The sequence below is a fragment of the Rhinolophus sinicus genome, linkage group LG03 (assembly GCF_036562045.2).
Source record: "Rhinolophus sinicus isolate RSC01 linkage group LG03, ASM3656204v1, whole genome shotgun sequence".
NCBI classification, from domain to species: Eukaryota; Metazoa; Chordata; class Mammalia; order Chiroptera; family Rhinolophidae; genus Rhinolophus; species Rhinolophus sinicus.
Genome location: NC_133753.1, coordinates 10892559 through 10912512, shown reverse-complemented (window position 1 = coordinate 10912512; position 19954 = coordinate 10892559). Strand labels below are relative to the sequence as shown.

Genomic DNA, 19954 nt, shown 5'->3' with positions numbered 1-19954 from the left:
CTCTGCGGGGAGATTTTTCAAGGTGGAGCTAGAAGAAAACAAAACAAGACAAAACAAAAACATAAGACTACAGGTTCACTGTAAAGAGCTAAGTTATTTGCAAATACCACAGCTTGGTTTCCATGATGGCTTTTTTGGACACATTTTTAAGAGCAGGGAATGTTCTATTTCACAAATGTAACAGCAATCCACATTCCTCTGTAAGGATTAATTATAAACGGTTTGTACATTAAAACTCGGAAGTACTCAAGGCACCTGTTGAAAGTATAGTTGTTACCATGTGATATAAGACAGTTCAAAAACATCAAATGCATCCTAAGTAGAAGGGTACATAGTAAAAATTAGAAAAAAAAGGCTAAGTTGAAATCAAAACAATACAAACAAAAACTACTTTTAAATGGCATCAAGCTATCCAGTGACTCTCTGGCCTTAAATCAGTATTAATTAATGAATAATTTATCAGATCTTGATAAATAGGTACCATAATGACCTTGGTGTTTGCACTGATGTACAATTTACCCCTGCCTTTATTTTACAATACTGCTCAAAAATATTCCGAATTCTGGAAGAAAGTGCTGTTTGTCACTGCCTGTCAACATGTGATTCCCTTCTATGAGAGGACATCAGTGGCAAATTAGTGATCATTCCTGTATTGACACCTATTTTCTCAGCCTAATGGTTTATTTTACTGATGGCTGTTGGTGAAGATTCATTATCAGAAAGCATTAGCAAGTCAAAGATTCTAACTTCGAGGCTGTTATCATGATAAAAGCTACCAAAGTGATAAATCTGGTTTCTGTGCACTCCCTTTGTCCTGAAACCTCTTGGTTATTTATTTTTTTAAAAAACGTCATTTAGTTTCTCAGGGATCCTAATGAAGATAGCCATCTGCTAAGTAAAGGCACAAAGAAATCTGAGAACAAAAATATCAACAAGAAGGAATGATCTGGATATTTGTTTGTAGTTGATGAGCTTTGGCCAATTCCAAAATAATGAAGAGTTTTATTAAATGTTTGCTCCTTTTCTTTTTAGAAAAGAAAACATTGCATTTCAAAGTCCATACAAACCGTATCAAGAAGAAAATTTTCACCTAACATTGGTTTTGTGTTTCCTTTCAATGCATTTGATAAATCTAAACATGAGGTGTCCTGCGGGAGACCCTGCTCGCTGCGCCATTTGTCGTGCGCGGAGGCCTTCTTGCTGCGCCATCTTTCAGGCGGGGCAGCCTGCGGGGTCTCTGCTCCCGCTCCCCACACAAGAACGCAGGATATGGTGAGGCCAAAAAGGAACACCCAAGGAGCCATAGGTAGCGGAGCCATACCACCACGGTCTCACTGGAGGCTGGGCCCACCGGACGCCGACCTGCCGTCCGCTTTTCCGCCAACCGACCGACCGACGACTCTTCTCCACTCTCTCCTCTGTTCCTCTCTCTCGGCTCTCCTCTTCCACTCTCCTCGGCTCTCCTCGGCTCTGCTCGGCTCCTCCGTAGTCGCAGCAGTTATACCAGCGGCCAATTGGCTAACCGGCCACAGCCGACGGCCAATCTGCCACAGCCGACGGCCATTCACCACCCGAGCCAGTACCCCTTCACGTGAGGCCGAGAGCCTGTAAACTACTCTCTGGGGCTCTGTCCCCACATGAGGTATCATATTCTAAATTTCAAATTTGTATCTGGATATTCCTAACAATTTTTTGTTATATAAAATAGATAGGTCTTAATAAGCATTCAAATCCAACCAACATCATTTTGTCTCCCCTTAAGACAAAAACCTTTACCAACAGGGATTTCATGTGTTGAGAGTCGAGTCGAGAATAGTTGCTCCTTTGTCATGTTCCCTCTCTCTGGGTGACCCTCTTCGGTCAGGAAGAACCTATACACACTTCAACACTCAGGCCACAAAAATACATTTAAGCCTCTGAAAAACGAAGTCATCAGACCTATTAAGACGTTTTCAACATCTAGGAAAGTAACATCCCAAAGGCCAAGGCAGTTACCTAAGAACATTTCTAAGTATGTACGTTACCCAGGACAGAGAGGCAACAGGTAAGTGGATTCCATACCAATTAGAAAGTGTTATGACTGGCAAACCACTGCGAAACTCTAAAATTGCAGTTTAATGGAAATGCTGGCTGTCATCCCCAAAGTACATTTCAAGGAATCACAAAACTTGAGAATTAGAGGCAGCTGAATGGAAGTTTTCATCCATGTTGAACCCGGAAGATTAGGTGGTAACACAAGGACTTTTGCAGGTGCCCCAGCTCTTAACCTGGGGCCCCTGCCCCCACAGAATGCTTCAGTCTTCAGGACCTGATGGAGAGCAGGGCTCCGATGACAAGTTCTCAGCCCAGCTCGGCAATGGAGCAAAGCTGACCAGGGACGGGCGTGGAACACCCAGATAGCTCAGGGTTCAATGGAACAGCCGGCCTCACAGACTCCAGCGCAGGGAGCACAATGCCGTCATTCAATGACCAGGCTTATCCCCAGTCTTGTGAAAATAATAACACTCGTCTATTCCCCAGGGGTGGGTGAAGCAAACAGCTTTTGGGGTTCTGGGAGCCTCTGGAACTGTTTCCCAAATGTTTGGGGTTTGGCCTTATGGCACACACTTTGCCCCTGAGTGTTTTTCCCTTAATTTTTAGGCCCAAGTGTATTTTAAGGTAAATTGATCCCACATGCTTCTGATTCACTTACATTGAATTCATCAGACCATGTTTGGAAAGAGCAACATGAAGCCCAAGAAGCCCTCTGAGCCTGCGTTTATGAGTCTCCCTGTGTCTTTTTTCTTAGAAGCAGGAAGCCACATTTTGACATGGACAAATAAAATGCAAGCCCCAGAGACTCAGGCCTGGCTCCAAATGTAGCACCTGTGAAACCAATGGGTCCTCAAGTCACCAAGACGAAGCTTCCCCTGTCTTCCAGAAGTTCAAGGAAACCTTGCCCGTGGGCTGTGTTGAGCCTGCGTCAGTAATTAGCTGTTGGGCGCAAAGCTCACAAAAACCTTCAGCATCCCTAACTCCACGCCCATTCCTGATATTTCAGCCTCCTCATATAAGGGAGCCCAGACTCGGGGCTCTTTGCTCTAGAGCTGAGCTAGGGCCCTGTGCTGGCAAGTCTGCAGGAAATTGTCCATTCTCTTCCGAGCTGTGGAATGGGGCATTCTGAGCCATTTGTTGTTAATGTTCTTGTTAAAATCACTTGGACCTGCTGAAGGAGCACAATAGGGAATGGCTTGAATGTGATTAGTTTTAGAGAAAAAAATAAAAATAACAACAGCCAGTAGCAAAGTTAGGTGTGTGGCATGGGCGTGAGAAATGCTCTCTGGGTAAGCCAAACATGCTATTCCCTCTACTGAAGAACCGGTTATTAAGAATCTATGAAACATCTGTTAACCCTAAGAATCCAAGGCATAGTTCCTGGCACACAGTAGGTTTTTTATATATCCTAACAGGTAGAATGGGAGCACCCACAGATCTACCCTATGGACTCAACTTCGGCCATTGGGGAAGGCTCCTTCTGAAGCCTCAGGTCAACTTCTGGGATGAGACACAAAGGCAGCTGTGCCCACCTGTTCTCTCATCTGTGACTTGCCTGGGGCTCTGACACTTGAAGGAAATCCGGAGTCCCTCATCAGGAAAAGGATGATGAACCCTACAAACCGAAAAGATGTTTAAGGGCAACTTGACCTGGACTGGGGGCCATATTTGTCTCCCTCTCTTGATAAGGCGCTTAACCATGTGTTCTCAACTCTAGCTATTTGTTAGCGTTATAAAAATTCCTGATGCCTGGGCCCTAATTAAGACTGACTCTATCAGAATCTTTGGGGGCGACGCCCAGGAAATCCGTTTTTTCTTAAAAGCTGCACTAGTTACCTGACTATGCAATCAGGGTTGAGGAACAGATTTCAAGGAACTTGATGTCTCATTAGGGAGACCACCTCAGGGATGATGTAGATGCCTGATCACTGCACTGTACACCGGAAGCTGAAGCTGAACAATAATGAATGTCAACTACAGTTTTATATACAGATATAGTTACAAGAAGTGGAGTACAGCATTAGGAATAGAGACAGTGGAAATGTAACGGCTGCATGCGATGTCAGAGGGGTAGTAAATGGGGGAGGGGGTTTACCACTGTGTGAGGGATATAAATGATAAATGTCTAACTATTACATTGTTTTGTACACCTGAAACTAATAAATGTTTAAAAAATTGTTTTAAAATGAAGGAACTTGAATACATTCCTATTCTGGAAGAGTTCTTGGAAATAATCCACATAACAGAGGCACTGCTGGTTGTTTTCTAACCTAGTGAAATAGGATTCAGGGCTGATGCTTCCCCCTAACTTCTGCACCCCATTTCAGCCCGCCCCTCTTTGTCATGTGCCCAAGTTATAAATGCTGATCAAGCTGTCTGAGAGTTTTTCAAGCCAGTACACAATAAACAGGTTTAAAGAGAACCAGAACCAACCCCAAATGCTGAATCATCTGTGATGTCAAAATGAACCAAACACAAAATCTCTTCGAATATTTAATCAGTTTGGAGACCTCTGCCTTCCAACCCAGTTGGGTAAAAAATTCCAAAGAAAGCATGATTACGGGGTCCTCAAAGAAAACACTGGGCTAAAATGGAGGAGACTGGGTTCAGGAAGACAGAACATAACATGTGTCTGAAGGCCTTTTGAAGGAATTCTACCACTTATTACTTTAAAAAAAAAAACACCTCAAAATGAACAAGAAAGGATTAAACAGTTATACAAATTTCACGACAACTAAAACTTCTTTTACGGCTGGAAATACCAGACATGGTTTTGAAATAGACTCTTTAAAAACCCTCAGATCCTACAGTGGTTTCTTTCCATAGCCTTCTCTGTACATACAAGAAGCAAACTAGCTACACACGGCGTCCTTTGGGCCCTTGCAAAGCAGCATCAGCGAGAGACAGAAGGCGTGGAAGAGGTGAGAGGAAGCTGTTCACAGTCTTGGAACATGGACTCAGATCCCAGCAAACCTAATCTATTTTCTTTGGGAAAAAAAAATAGGAAAATAAACTGAAGGCCTCGAAAAATCTCCGTCAATTCAGGTCAGGGTGCCAATGATAATACTTTTTGATAACTGCATTGGAGGAACTGGGGGGAGCGTGTCCTTCAGAGTGACAGGTCTACAATAATACAGGCTGGGTCAGGACATTGGGGCCGACTTCTTTGGAAACGTTCAGCAGGAAAGGCGTAGTAACGTCTGTCTCGCTCTCATTCTCCCTCTCATGTCTTCTCTTCTCTGTCCCTTGGTGCAGTTGAGAGGCAGTGTCAGGCTCCAGCCCCAGGCTCAGAACGGGTACTGCGACACGTGTATCCGCAGTCGGATCACGGAACTCCCTCTGAAGTTGACGACGGTGTTGACAGTGACCATTTCCAAGTCTAGCTCTATGTCCCGGGGCCCTTTGATGGGGCGTGTCATCACCAGAGTGGCACTGATGGGGCCCGTTTGCTGTGGACAAAACCGAGGACACTTGTTAGAGAAGGCCTGACCAACCTAAGAGGGCAGGGTAAACGGGACCCCAGAAGCTGCTGAGCAACGGCACAGAAGGCGCGGGAAGCAGACAGCTATCTGGCAGGAGATGTGGCCACGCGGCCTCTCACAGGAGCCCCAGGTGGTCAGGCTGCAGCCTCCCTCTGCAGCCTCGGTCAGGGTCCTCCCCCTTGCCCCCTGCAGTCACAATGGCATCTCCTTGGTGCCACTCTTCCCGGCTTTGCCCACGCTTCACCTGGCTCTTTCCTGCTAACTCTTCAGGTCTCAGCTGGAAATGTCACGTCCTCAGAGGAGCTTTCCCTGCTTTCCTCAATCTAAGTTGCCCCCACCCTTGATCCTTTGCCATTGTACCTGCTACTTTGCATAGGACGGTACATATCCATTACCATGTGTCACTGTGCACACTGTTTACTTGGTCCACGTCCGATGTGTAGGTCCCCACTAGACCATGACCTCCGTAGAGCTCAGATCAGGGCCAGGTTTGTCACCAGTGAATCCCCTAAAACCCAGCATGGTGCCTCGCACACAGTAGATGCTCAATAAATATGTCTTGAATGAAAAAACAGATAATTGATGGAACTAACTGTGTGACTTAAGGTTGTCACTTCACAGCTCAAGGCCTCATCTCTACAATGAGGGTTTGTACCAGATCAGTGGTTCCCAAGTAAACAGCCTCTAAAGGATTTCAGACACTTTTTTTTTTTTTTTTTTTTTTTTTAGCAATTCCTGGGACCCATTCCAAGATTTTCTGCCTCAGTGGTTTTTCGATGATGTCTGAGGAAAGTGTAACTTGTTTACGGGCCTCCAGGTGGTTCCAATTTGCAGCCCCTGCTGAGGCTCCTGTCTGGACACTGTAGTCACCTCCAGCTTTGCCATTCTGTGACCCTATCGCTGTGATCCTAATAATTTCACGTAAACTTTTCTCCTTCACTGAATCTTTTTCTAAAACTTCTGAGGAGGTAGGGAGAGCAGACTGATATCAACTGAGCACCCACCATGCATGAGGCACTCTTCTGGACACTTTTACGTACATGTGCTTATTTAATACCCATGACAACTCTGAAAGGACTTGCTACTCAATGTGCAGTCCCTGGACCAGTAGCATCCATCAGTATCACCAGGGAGCTTGTTAGAAATGCAGGATCTCAACCCCTGCCCCCAGACCTACTGAGCCAGAATCTGCAGCTTAACACAATCCCCAGGTGATTCATGGGTACATTAACGATTGAGAGGTACTCATCTGAAAAAGCACAGGACCCAGACTAGGGATCCTGGCTGTCCTACGAAAGGTGTCTCATTATTTCCTCATTTTATAAATAAGCAAACTGAGGCCCAATGAGGTTAAGTAATTGCTTAGGGTCACCCAACTCGTCAGGAACAGAGCCAAGGGATTTCATTCGGGTGCTTCTGTCCCACCCCAAACCCCAAGCCTATTTCACTGCATAACAATGATCAGAAGAGACTGAGGTGTGTTTATTTTTTTCTCCTTAGCACTGCCCTTAAGGAGATGTGCTTGGGGTTCAGTGCAATGACCAGATAGTGGGTCCCTAGAGAAGAAAGAGCATGAAGGAACAAGCATGCTGGACAATCACTTCCTGCAAGCTGCAGAGCCCAGCGCTGTACCCAAAAAACTGAAAATAAGAGGCTCTGCAAAATCGAGAAACTTGGCTGCACCAGGTGCTTTATCTGTCTCCACAGAGGGAGGGCTCTCTATAAAGTTCTAGACATCCCCACAAGCTGCCACACATATGTCAAAGGTGGGGCTGGCAGACAGGTGCCAGCCAGGTACTGAGACCTCTGCTGTATCTGCTGATGCAATTTCCTCTTGGCATCAGCTCTCTCTGTTCCCGTCAGCATCAGCACAACTGGCACTTGCTCACGCAGAGGATCATTCAGACTTCCTTGTCAACTCTTGCAAAATCTTGGCGCCCTGGGCCAGGACTCCCGAGGGTACAGCCACACAGGGAAATGCTCATGGCATTTACATACACAAATATCTCACTAGCTTTCACTGTTTGCATGAACAAAGGCCAAGGGTTGAGAATCCTGAGCTGTGGGCAGCCTTCAGGAGGGAGAGCCACAGTGCCTGGGAGGGGGTAATGGAACTACTGGAAACTTCCAACTTGTTCCTTTGGGCTTTCCTAGTAAGAGTCTCCAGAGCATGGGAAATCATTGCCTCTTGCATTTGGAAGTAACCTTAGTGGTCAGTGAGTCTGACCTTCATCAAGCTCAGATCTGCAGCAGCCTGAGAAAGGCCAGCCCACAGCACAAGGGAAGGCTCAAGTGCCTGCCAGGAGAGCTGAGGATAGCCACATCCACTCCTCACTAGGCTTTTAGGGCAGAGTCAGGGAATTAATGAAATAGCTCCCACTGAGAGCCCTTGGTCATTGGTGAACCTGGTGGTCAATGGTGCAAAATGATGATGGTGGTGGTGATAGTGGTGGTGGTGATTACGGTGGTGGTGGTGGTGGTGATGGTGATGGTGGTGGTGGTGGTGGTGGTGGTGGTGGTGGTGGTGGTGATGGTGGTGGTGGTGGTGGTGGTGGTGGTGGTGGTGATGATGGTGGTGGTGGTGGTGGTGGTGGTGGTGGTGGTGGTGGTGGTGATGGTTGATACCAGGCCTTTGGCTACCACCTTTCATAATCTCTTATTTAATCCTCATAACACTACCATGTAAGTAGGTTAAGTACACTACTTAAGATCAGAAAACAAGCACATGGTGCTGGATTGTCTCCCTCCAAAAATCATGCTCTGTCCATTATGCTCTACGATGAGCTCTCAGTACCTCTCACTTTCCCCACGTTCCACAACACTTACTCTACTTGAGAATCACCACTTTGCATTGTAAATGTTTGCCCGGTTGGTTGTCCCCTCCCCACTACAGTGTGGGCTCCACAAGGGCAGAGGCTACATCCTGTTTGTTCCTGAGCTCTCAGTGGTTGACTCAAAGCCGCATACATAGTGGAGTGGTGCTGAATTAATGCTGTGATGGAAGAAGGAATTAGTAGTAACCGAAGGCTGTGGAGTTGACCACGGTGGGAGTAGGTTGCAAACAGCCCACCAACATATGTCTTCTTGGCCCTGATCCCACACAAGCTTGGATTTGTTCTGAATCAACTTGTGAAATAGCACTGTCTGACACATGGCAAGCAGCCAGACCATGGCAAGTCAGCTTCCCTTGGCCCTGCCATCTGATCCACGTGTGTCACAGACTATGCACACTTTGGCACAGTCCAAACCCCATGACCATACTCCTTTCTCTGGCCCAAATTGTATCCCTGCATCACCTGGCCAATCACCAGTCCTCTGTCTAGGGCTCAGAGTGACAGACTACAAAACAGCGCTTGTGAAAGGAGCATGTGTGCATGTGTATGTAGTGCACATGGGTATACACACATGTGTGCTGTGTGTGCCTGCATGTGTGCACTTACATAAGTGGGTATGCATGGGGTAGGTGTATGTGTGCATGTATGCATGCATGCATGTGTGTGGATGTGGTTTGCCTCCTGGGTGAGATGAAGCTCTTCCCAAGTGCTTGTAATACAATCAGTGAATCTCAGGGGAGAGGCTCAATGGCCACCAAGCTGCACCTCCCACATGACGCTCCAGTCCCTTGGGCAGCACTGCCAACTTCTCCAGGGCCCAGGGGCTCAGCACCTCCTTACAGCAGCAGCAGCGGTAATACCATCAATACAATAATACCTGTTGCTTACTGAACACTTTCTATTGTTACTAGATGCTAAAGTAGACTGTTCTTGTTATCTCAATTTCTGCTGAGACCCCCAGAGCTAGAAGAGTGGGTGGAAATACCCCACATCCCAAAGAGAAATGTAAGAATATTGTGGGGACAGAGCCAGGCATGCAGTTTCCAGGCTCTCGGCCTCACGTGGAAAGGTGCTGGCTCAGGTAGTAAATGGCCATCAACTGTGACTGGATGGCCATCAGCTGTGGCTAGTTGGCCGTCAGCTGTAACCAGTGAGCCATTGGCCACTAATATAACTGCCATGGCTATGCTAGCAGAAAATGGGGGCTAGCAAGAAGATGGGGGCTGAGCTAGCAAGCGCAGATTGCATGGTGGAGTTGAGGAGAGTTGGTCGGTTGGCAGAAAAGCGGACAGCAGGTCGCACGTTGTGTGAATCCAGCCTCCAGTGAGACTGTAGTGGTATGACTCCCTTATCTATGGCTCCGTGGGTGTTCCTTTTCGGCCTCACCATGTCCTGCGTTCTTGTGTGGGGAGTGGGAGCAGAGAACCCGCAGGCCACCCTGCACAACAAATATACATAATTTTTGTTGCCAGACTGCCTGGGTTTGATCCTGCTCTGGTGCTTCCTAGCTGTGAGATCTTAGGCAGGTTACTTAGCCTCTCTGTGCCTCAGTGCTCTCATCTGTAAAACTGGTTGGTCAAGCAGGCCCTCTACATAGGATTGCTGTGAAGGTGAGGAGTGAGATGCAAAGCACTTGGCACTGTGCCTGGCACCTGTCGAACAAGGTAGAGGATTTTTATAGTTTCTGTGGCTGTTATACAGGATTTGCAAAGTTGTGGCCCCAAGCCAGATGTTTCTCTCCCTCTATCACCACCTGCAACCTATATACATGTACTAAACACACTTACCAGCCCCCACCTCAAGGACAGGAGGGTTTCAAGAGAACCATTCAGGAATGGTGGGTCCCCTGACATTTACGGATGCGGAGAGGGGTACGTGACTCTCTCCTGGAGAAGTCTAGACTAGAGAGCCTCAGAGCTGCCTGGCACCACAGTGAGAGGTGGCTGCTGGTGTCCTCACGTAAATAAGGTCTGCCAGCCAGGGTGAGGCAACCGCCACCCCTGGAAAGTGTGTGTGGGACACAGCACCAGAAAGAGCGGTAGAGAGGTTTGGGGAGGCAAGTGGCTAAGTAGAGGCCGTGTTACCCACATCCGGGAACAGTCAGCGCTCAGTCCTCAGGGAAACCTCCAAAGAACCCAGTGAAAGCAAGAGCATTTGGGTCTCTGCCCCAGAGAGAGCACCAATGCCACCTTACAATGGCAGCAATCAAGGGAGACTCAGGTCCCCCAATCTCTCCCCTCCAATCATCTGCAACCCCTACCCCTGGAGGAGGAGCCAGAGGCAGCACTGATAGAGGAAGGTGGTAGAGAGGCCACCCCCACACCCCTCCCACCACCCTGCCTCTGAGCATGTGTGTGTATGGGGGGGGGCGCTTTACACTGAATGAGGGGCTGAGAGGTTGAAGTTTGTATTTAAACCAGCTTGGACTTATATGGGAGAATGAGACAATTCAACAGCAACTGAAAGTGTCTGCAAATCCCATGGGATCGACCTGAGATGTCACTCAGGTATGCACAGGTACAAGGCAGCAGGGTGAGAGAGAAAAAGAAAGTGAATGTATCAGCCTTGCCAAATCCCAGTTGTTTGATAAAAACAGTTGTTTCGTGTCCTAGGCACTGTGCTAATTAGATGATCTCATCTAATCCTCAAGTAAATACAGTTATTACCCCGTCTTTACAGATGAGGAAGTTGGAGCTCAGAGAGGTCAGGTAAGGTGCCCAAGGTGACACGGGTGGGAAGCTGCAGACCACAAATGAAGCAGGTCGGCCTGGCTCCAGGCCCACATTATCACGACTATGCTATAGCTTTTTAGGTTATTTACCACGTTTCCCTGAATATAAGACCTGACCAGAAAATAAGACTTGGCATGCGTTTTCAGGATGCTCATAATATAAAATAAGCCCTAATGCATCTTTTGGAGCAAAAATTAATATAAGACCTGGTCTTATTTTCGGGGAAATACAATAGGGCGTATTTTATATTATGAGCATCCTGAAAAATCATGCTAGGACTTGTTTTCTGGGTAGGTGTTATTTTTGTGGAAACACAGTACATAGTCTCACTTTTCTCCCATAAATATGTAAAAATCAAATCATGTAAAAAATAAAAATTAGGGCCGGCCCAGTGGTTCAGGTGGTTGGAGAGCCGTGCTCCTAAAGCCAAGGTTGCCGGTTCAATTCCCACGTGCGCCAGTGAGCTGCACTCTCCACAACTAGATTGAAAACAACGACTTGACTTGGAGCTGATGGATCCTGGAAAAACACACTGGGGCCAGCCCAGTGGCTCAGGTGGTTGGAGCACCGTGCTCCTAACACAGGGGTCACCAGTTCAATTCCCACATGGGCCAGTAAGCTGTGCCCTCTACAGCGAAGATTGTGAACAACCACTCTCCCTGGAGCTGGCCTATCATGAGCAGCCAGCTACCGTGAGCAGCTGGAGGTTGGCGTGGACTGCTGTGGGCTACTGTGTGCTGCCAGGAGTGGCCGGCAGCCGGCGAGAGCTGCCGTGAGAGGGGGACCGACAACTGGCGACCGAATGCCTCAGCTGAGGGGAGTGCAAGGCTCATAATACCAACATGGGCCAGGGAGCTGTGTCCTACACAACTAGACAAGCAACAACGGCTTGAACCAGAGTGGAGGGGAGGTGAAAGAAAGGGAAACAAACAAACAAATAAATAAATAAATATTTAAAAAATATATTTAAAAAGAATGACTATGGGTGGAAACTGCAACTTTGGGTTGTGGAAGCCCTACCTTGTCTAGCAGACTTCTATCTTCCTGCCTCCATACCCTGTGGCTCTACAGGGCCCCCAGACCCAGACTGTTTTCTCTTCCCTTTCCAGCCAAGAGCCCCCTCCCCATCCCTAATTTCCTTCAGCCATTCTCAAGGCAGGCCTAGATCCCCTCCATATGCTGACATCCTCCTCTGAATAAACACTAATGAATCAGGGCCCTTCTCAATGTGCTGAGAGAGGGCACAAGACACATACAGCTCAGCTTGTGCTGTTTCAAGGGTCCTACTGTTGCTATGACAACCCAGGCCCAGAGGAAACTTCCAGGAAGAGCCCTCCTCCTGTCTACTCCATCTGTAGGATAATCTTCTTCCCCGACCATCACTGGGTACTTCTTACAAGTGAGCCACATAGGGAACATTTGGGCCTAAGGGGATTTCAGTGGATGGTGTCCTGGTGAGTGAACTCTTGCCGAGACAAAGCCACTTTCTGCTGGGGGAAAATGGAGGCAGGTGGAATAAGTGATGGTACTTTAAATCCCCAAAAGGGGCATCTTGGTGCTGTTTGGGCCCCACTGTGTCTGTACAGATGAGAGAGGCGAGATTGGTGAATGCCAATGGGCTAGGTTTATGTCCCCAAGGACAGCAAGCCCGCAGCTCACAGATGTGGATTTCTGCTGGACAGCTGTTTATGGGTGAGGGGGAAGGATGAACATAGACACAGCTCCGTCTTTTTCATCTTGCAGAAGCGCCTCTCTCTTCAACTCATTTCATCTTCTTGCAAAGCCCTTGACCCTGCTTCACTGGTCTAGAGGTGTTGGCTCCATAAGCCCTGTTATCACATATGACCTGGCATGGTTAGCATCTTGCCAAAAGCATATTAGTGAGGATACAGGCACAATACCAGCCCCTGGGACCTTTTCAAATCTGTCCTAACCGCTGCTTCTGAGACCTCCACGTTTTCAGACAGTCCCAGCCCCAGCGGCAAAGAATACAATACTCTGCCAGGAGATGAGGAGAGGAGGGACGGAGAACTCAGATATGTGGTCCTTTTACAGGCTCTTGGACCATCTCCCTTAAAAGTGGGCACATTTCCATGGCCCATATCTTTCTGCAGATTGCTCCCCACAGTAACCTTGGAGGGCTGCATTCTTTAGAAATGCAGATTTCTGGGTGAAGCAGGCTGAAACGTGGCCCCCAAAGATACCAGGTCCTAAACCCTGGAACCTGTGAGTGTTACTTTTTAAGCAAAAGGGAACTTTGCAAGTGTGATTAAGAATCTTGACACAGAGAGATTATGCTGAATTACCTGAGGGGGACCTAAAGCCAATCACGAGTGGCATTATAAGGGACAGAGAAGATGTGATGCACACAGAAAGGAGGAGGCAATGTGACCACGCAAGCAAAGAGTGGCGTAACGTGGCCACCAGTCAAGAAATGCTGGCAGCCACCAGAAGCTAGAGGAGAAAAGGAAGTGAGCCTCTCCTGGAGCTCCCGAGAGGATACAGCTCTGCCAACACACTGATTTCAGCTCAGTACAAGTGATTTCAGACTTTCGGCTTCCAGAACTGTGTGAGAATAAATTTCTGTTGTCTTCAGCTACCAAGTTGATGGTAATTTGTTACAGCAGCCACCGGAAACTGATACACTAGGACTCCGCCACCCCATTTGAAATTACTCTAGATAATTCAGATGATTCCACATTCTCTGGAGATGAAGCTCTGGAATCCACTGTTTGGACTAGTACCCAAATTCACACTGAAATGTGAAAAACATCACTCTGAGCCAGTGGTCTCTAAAGAGATGTCATCACCCCAGAGGTTTGCAGGAAGTGAAGCCCAATAATATAAATGATACAGTAACACAAACATGTCATTTACAAACAAGCAACTATATTTTAGGGTGTGTGCTCTAAAACTTTTTCCTGATATGGATAAGTCAGTGCTATCCATTCAAACTTTCTACGATGACAGACATGTTCTCTATCTGAGCTAATGTAGCAGCTGCATGCGGCTGTCGAGCCCTTGAAATATGGCTAGTGCCACAGAAGAACCTACTTTCTAATTTTATTTCATTTTAATTAGTTTACATGTCAAGAGCACAGTGACTGCTGTGTGGGACAATGCAGGTAGAGCCCTCTCCTGTGACGCGTGCCTTTATATTCACTGCAATGTAGGTACCATGAGGATAGGGGTTTGGGATGTTTTGTTCACTGCTGTATTCTCAGTTCCTACAAAGTGTATAGTAGGAACTGAGAATACAGCACTTAATAAATACTTATCAAGTGAGTGGGTAGATAAACGAATATGTGAATGCCTCTCCCATAGAACTAACTGTAGGAGGTAAGAGCCCAAAGGTTCCATCTTGGCCTAACTTCTCATGGCACAGGGACAGAGGAGAAGCAGCTTTCGCAAGGCCACACAGAAAGTGACGCGAACCAGAGCCCTGAAGTCCTGACTCCCTCCTCCCTCCACATTCCTCCCATCACAGCTGCCCCTCCTAGCTGCATTCAGACCGGTTTCCAGAAGCACGTGCCAGGCTAGACAACACAACACATTGTCGACGGTGAGCGTTGGTCGCCGCCCCCTCTTACCCGCATATAGAATTCTCTGCCCTCATTCCCAGACTTGATCTGGAAAATGTAGTAAGCCCCAGGGTAGCGGGTGGTTGCTTGCATTTGGAAGATGTCAGCAGGCACGGAGCGTCCGGATACCACGTCCATATCTCGGTACAAGATGGTGAAGGGCTGGTCTCTGCAGCCGGGATTCTCAGCAGGACACATACAGCGGCTGTTGGAAAGGGAAGTTGTGTGAGAAAGTGGCAAAGCCTTTCCAGATGCTGGTTGTATCTACTTCCTCACTTAAAATGCTGCAAAGGAGGCCACCCCATTTTTATCATCTAAACGCTGTAACTGTAGACTCTCTCTGCTCCTGGCTCTCATTGAAAAACTCTCCAGCATGTCGGTGAGCTCTCTCTTTCCTAGAAAACGGCCTATTCTGACCAATCAGATAATCATCAGGGTATAAACCTTAGATGTCTGGTTTTCAGATACTGAAACCTTCTCGAACGTGCTTCACATTTGTCCTGTGTTTACTCCGTGGAATGTGCTACTGGTTGCAAAGCCCTTCACTTCCCCAGACATACATACCCATTAAAAATTTTTATTTTTTATTTTTATAATGAAAAAAAAAAGGAAATTTTAAAAGTGAGAAATTACATTAGATTGACAGGTCTTGGGTGGTCCTTTTACATTCTCTGTTGCACTTAGCCCAGTCTGTGTGGAACGTAATTTAATCTTTTCATTCAATAAATAGGAGCTCAGAATTCACTCTGTATGAGACGTGACATTAAGACACTATAATTGCAATTATAAATAAGATCCTGACCACAAATAGTTCAGCTTCTAATAGGAGAAATAAATCAGAGACAAATAGCTCTAACACAAAGCAGTTAATTCAAAATACTGGTAATAGCATTGTCCTAATACAATATCATTGATCCCTATTACCAAGAAATAACTGTTACAGACACCCCTTCATTTCTCCCTACCTGCCTCCCATCTCTCATCTCATCCCTAGACTCCCGAGGACGTCTGTTGATATATGCTGTGGTGGCCAGAACTGAAAGTCTTCCTTACCATGTTTCTGTCACTCTCCCCTATCTCCCAATCTATCTTCAAAATCCATTGGTTCTACTTCCAAAATATAGTCCAAATCCAACTACTTCTTACCATCTCCATTGTCCCCGCACTTACTGTGTCACCTGGGCCTCTGTGATGGGCTCCTAATGGGTCTCTCCCCGTCCAATCCATTATATGGCAGCTGGAGTGCTTCGTCAAACATAAATCAGATTATGTCTCAATCCCCAGCAACCACCTACTGCCACTTGAATAAAACCTAAACACCCACTTGAACCTCTGAGACCCCATCTGGTCTGACCTCTGTCAATTTCTCTGACCTCCTCCGAGGTCACTATCCACTTCACTCCCTGCAGCAACTCAGCCTACTTTCAGTGACCTGAAGACACCAAGGTCCCTCCTGCCTTATAGCCTTTGCACATGCTGTTCCCTCTGCTCTTCCACTCTCTGTTACGTTAACACTCTCTGTTACGTTAACATCGACTCACCTTCCCAATCCAGCCCAAATGTCATTTCCTCAGAGGGGCTTTCGGGCTCCCCAGTCTAGACCAGGTCTGGCCTACTCTTTCATTTTGTAAATTTCTGTTCTTCCTGTTCACAGCACCTGTCACAATCTATGACTGTATATTCATTTATGTAACAATATACTCAAAGTCTTTCTCCTCCACTCGCGTAAGAGCAAAACCCACAGCACCTAGCACAGCGTCTGACACATTAGAGGAACTGGACTAACACCTAAATGAATGTGTAAAAGAATTTTTAAAGTTTTGTTTTTAAAGTTGCATCAAAATTGCCAAGTCAAATGTCCTTGGTGCCAAATGGCCACATTAAAATATCACATGTCACATAGAATTGTTTCCTAAAACAAGTTGGGAGGAGGGAATGATAGCTCCCAGCTAGGAGAGGTGGCATTGGAGCCGAGATCTGAAAGGTGGGGCACATTGGTCTATGGGGCAATGAAAGGGATGCCTTCTGTATGACGGAAAATGTGTGCACAAAAGACTGGACATTCCGGGGTATGGGGAATGGTGAGAGAGAGCGTGCCTTGTTCAGGTTGGCAAGAGTACAGGACACCTGAGCAAGGAAATGAGCTGGACGAGGGCGCCTGGAGTCAGACTGGAATGGGCTTGGAGGATCATTGTTGGCGGCTGCCAGCGACCTCACCAGTAACACCAGCTCAGTGCTGCGTGTTGAACTGGCTCAGGCAAGGGCAGCCTGGAGAAACCCAGATAAAACCAGGAATGGAAGCCGGTAAGAGAAGCCTGAAGCTGTGCCCTGCCCCAAAGGCCCTGGAATCAGAAATCCAAGAACCTAGTTCTAAAGAGCTACTTAGAAGCACAGCTTGCAGCAGCAAGCGAAGACATCCCTAAAAGACCTGCCTGTCCCTGCTTTGTTTTCTTTTGCCAGTTTTTGATCAGAGGGGGAAGCACCCTGGTAAGCCACAAATTCCTCTTAGATGCTGCATTCCTAGAGGACAACGCCAGGGCTGGGCGTTGCTCAGGGTCGAAATGTGTGACTAGTAGAGAGGAGGGCAGAAGATGTACACGCACGTGTGTGTGCGCGCGCGGCAGGAGTGGGGGACTTGAGATGGTTAAATAGGGACTAAAAGAGAAGGAAAAGCACTCCTAGTCAGCCAGGCACAGAAAATCACTGCCCTAGTGCTGTTACCTTCTAGAGGTTGTCTTCACTTTAATTCTCTCCTCAACTCTAATATTTGCCATCATGTGATTTAGTAAAACACTTAACATTATAACATCGGAGACGATTAGAGCAAGCTACGCACCGTCCATACTGAGGACGCTCTAGCGACCTCTGCAGCTCCTCACTACTCACAGTGTGGTCCAGGGAGACCGGTAGCATCTGTTTCACCTGGGAACTTGTCAGAAAGGCAGGACCTCAGGCCACATCAAGCCCACTGAATCCAGATCTGCTCTCTAACAAGACCGCCAGGTGGTGCCTACACACGAGACATCTGAGAAGCCCAGCTCTAAAGACTCTGTATCCAGAACAAAGTCGTTAAAGGGAAAAAGAGGTTTGTGAACACGGCCTCTCCTCCTGGTTCGCTCTAGAGAATCATCTTATAGCTCTGGCATGAGTGGGGAAGTGACAGAGAACTGTGGGGGGTAGGGGTGTGTGAGGCGGTAGGCCAGGTCTCCCCATTCCCTGACAGGTGTACTTTCCCTTACACCCCACTGGCAGCCTGAACCAGGCCCCTCACCTCGAGGCTCCCATTTCCCGAGGAGAAGCTATGACTTACTTATCGCTGATCCGCAGATAAGGCTCCTCACAGCGGATGGGGTCGATGCACTTGAAGCCCCCTTGCACGTTGTAGCAGGTCTGCTGCAGGGTGCATGTGTGGTTTCTGTGCTCACACTCGTTGATGTCTGAAATGCAGGGTAGACGAGAGGCTGAAGCAGAGCAGCACTGCCAAGGTGTTGGTCCCGGGCCACGTGTGTGGGGGCAGGGGTGGGGACGGGGACTGCCTGCACCTTATTACATAGCTGCACTTTCCAACATGGCAGGCACTGGCCACGTGTGGCTACTGAGCATTTGACATGTGGCTAGTCCCAAGTGAGATGCACTGTCAGTGGAAAATACATACCGGATTTCAAGGGCTTAGTACAAGAAAAGAAGGTCAAATATCTTATCAATAATTTTTACATTGAGTACATGTTGGAATAATACGTTGGATATAGTGCATTAAATAAAATATAGTCTTAACATGAATTTTACCTGTTTCTTTTTACGCTTTTCATGTGACTATTACAAATTTTAAATTACATAAATGGCTCCCGTTTGTAGCTCACATTCTATTTCTATTGCTTGGCACTGCTATGGAGATGTCTTGCTTGGAGTTGGGATAAGGCAGCAGGTTCAGGGAGGCTGAAAATGGGTCAACTGGGCAGCTACCAGCCTCCACCAATGGCCCCAGTGGGTGGAGCGTGGGGCTGGAAATTGGGCCAAGCAGCCGATTTGAGCCAGACCCACCCCCCCTTTCATAGCCTGGGGTCCTGACCAAGAGGACTTGGAGGGACCCAGCAGTCAGATGTGTGAGGTCTCCCTGGCATCCATTATCTAGGAAGTCAGTAGAAAAAACATGACCAGGATGCCCCCCAGGGGGTGTGAGAAAGCTTGGGCTGTGGTTGGTCCAGGCCACACGGCGTCCTGGGTGGGTCAGAACCAGTCCTCAGAGGGGATACAGAGATCTGCCTGAGGAGGCAGGCCCAGACCTTAGGGGGTGCCACCTGTCTCTGTGGAGTTCATTTACAGAAGTGAGAGTGGGTCATGACCTTTCTGAGGCCAAAGGACACATCACAAGGCAGGAAGGCACCAGCCCAGGCATCCTGCCCAGAACCTGCCCCTCGGGGAGCCACCCGCACCTACTCATGATCTCATGTCTCACCCTCCCAAAGCCGCACAGGATGCCCCAGGGGAAGACATCTTGAGCCAGTCCCACCTTACACCGCCCTCAACGAGGTCCTTCTGGACAGCCTTACCCTGGCAGCTTCGGTTGTCATCCAGCAGGATGTAGCCAGGGGGGCAGGAGCAGAAATATGTGCCAGGCTGGTTCACACACTCGTGTTGGCAGAGGAACTCAGAGAAGCTGCACTCATCCATATCTGGGGGTGACAAGTTACACCTGTTGTTTGTCATCACAGACTACCTGGATGTGAGAGCTTAGTGGACATCTACTCCAGCTCCCACACTTTCCTGACATATACGACAGCTCTACTGCCAAGAAGTTGCCAATTCACTTCTTGAATACTTCTGGTGATGGGGAGCTCACTATCTACTGAGACAGCCCACTGATATTTAGACAGCTCTAATTGTTTAAAAATTCTTTTCTGCAAGGAGGTGAAACCTGTCTCCACTGAGCTTCCAACACCCTCTGCCTCTGGCTCAGCTACATCATCTAATCATCACTCATTTTGCCCCTGCAGTTGACTCTACCCTCCATCTCTGGAGGTGAGATTTGTTTGCCTGCTGGAGTTTTCTGGGTGCAGTGCTCTTCCCCAGGACCCCCAAAACCATTTGCTTGTCCTGGTCTTCCGAAAAAGCAAACTTTACTAATCGCCCCAAAGTTGAAAAGCATTATTACGCCTATACTCACAACTAAAAGGGACATATCCAAAAGGCCAGGGGTTGTCCAATATATTAAAACTTCGTTATGTACAAAAACCTCCTTGAAAGAGAAGATTCTAGAGTGGCATTGGGTGGGTGGGCATATCGTCCCTCGG

The 19954-nt window shown here is 47.6% G+C and overlaps 1 protein-coding gene across 2 annotated transcripts in view; it reads right to left on the bottom strand.

The window, feature by feature from the left end:
* Positions 1–4514: 4514 nt before the first annotated feature.
* FBLN5 (fibulin 5) overlaps positions 4515–19954 on the bottom strand; it is a 70747-nt gene continuing 55307 nt past the window's right edge. For both annotated transcript variants that reach the window (XM_019745227.2, XM_019745225.2), the window contains exons 8-11: positions 19214–19336; positions 17974–18100; positions 14673–14868; positions 4515–5483 (exon numbers count right to left, since the gene is read on the bottom strand). In XM_019745227.2, the coding sequence (XP_019600786.1) occupies positions 5322–5483; positions 14673–14868; positions 17974–18100; positions 19214–19336 (608 nt within the window). In that variant the 3' untranslated portion in view covers positions 4515–5321. The remainder of the gene's footprint in view (positions 5484–14672; positions 14869–17973; positions 18101–19213; positions 19337–19954) is intronic.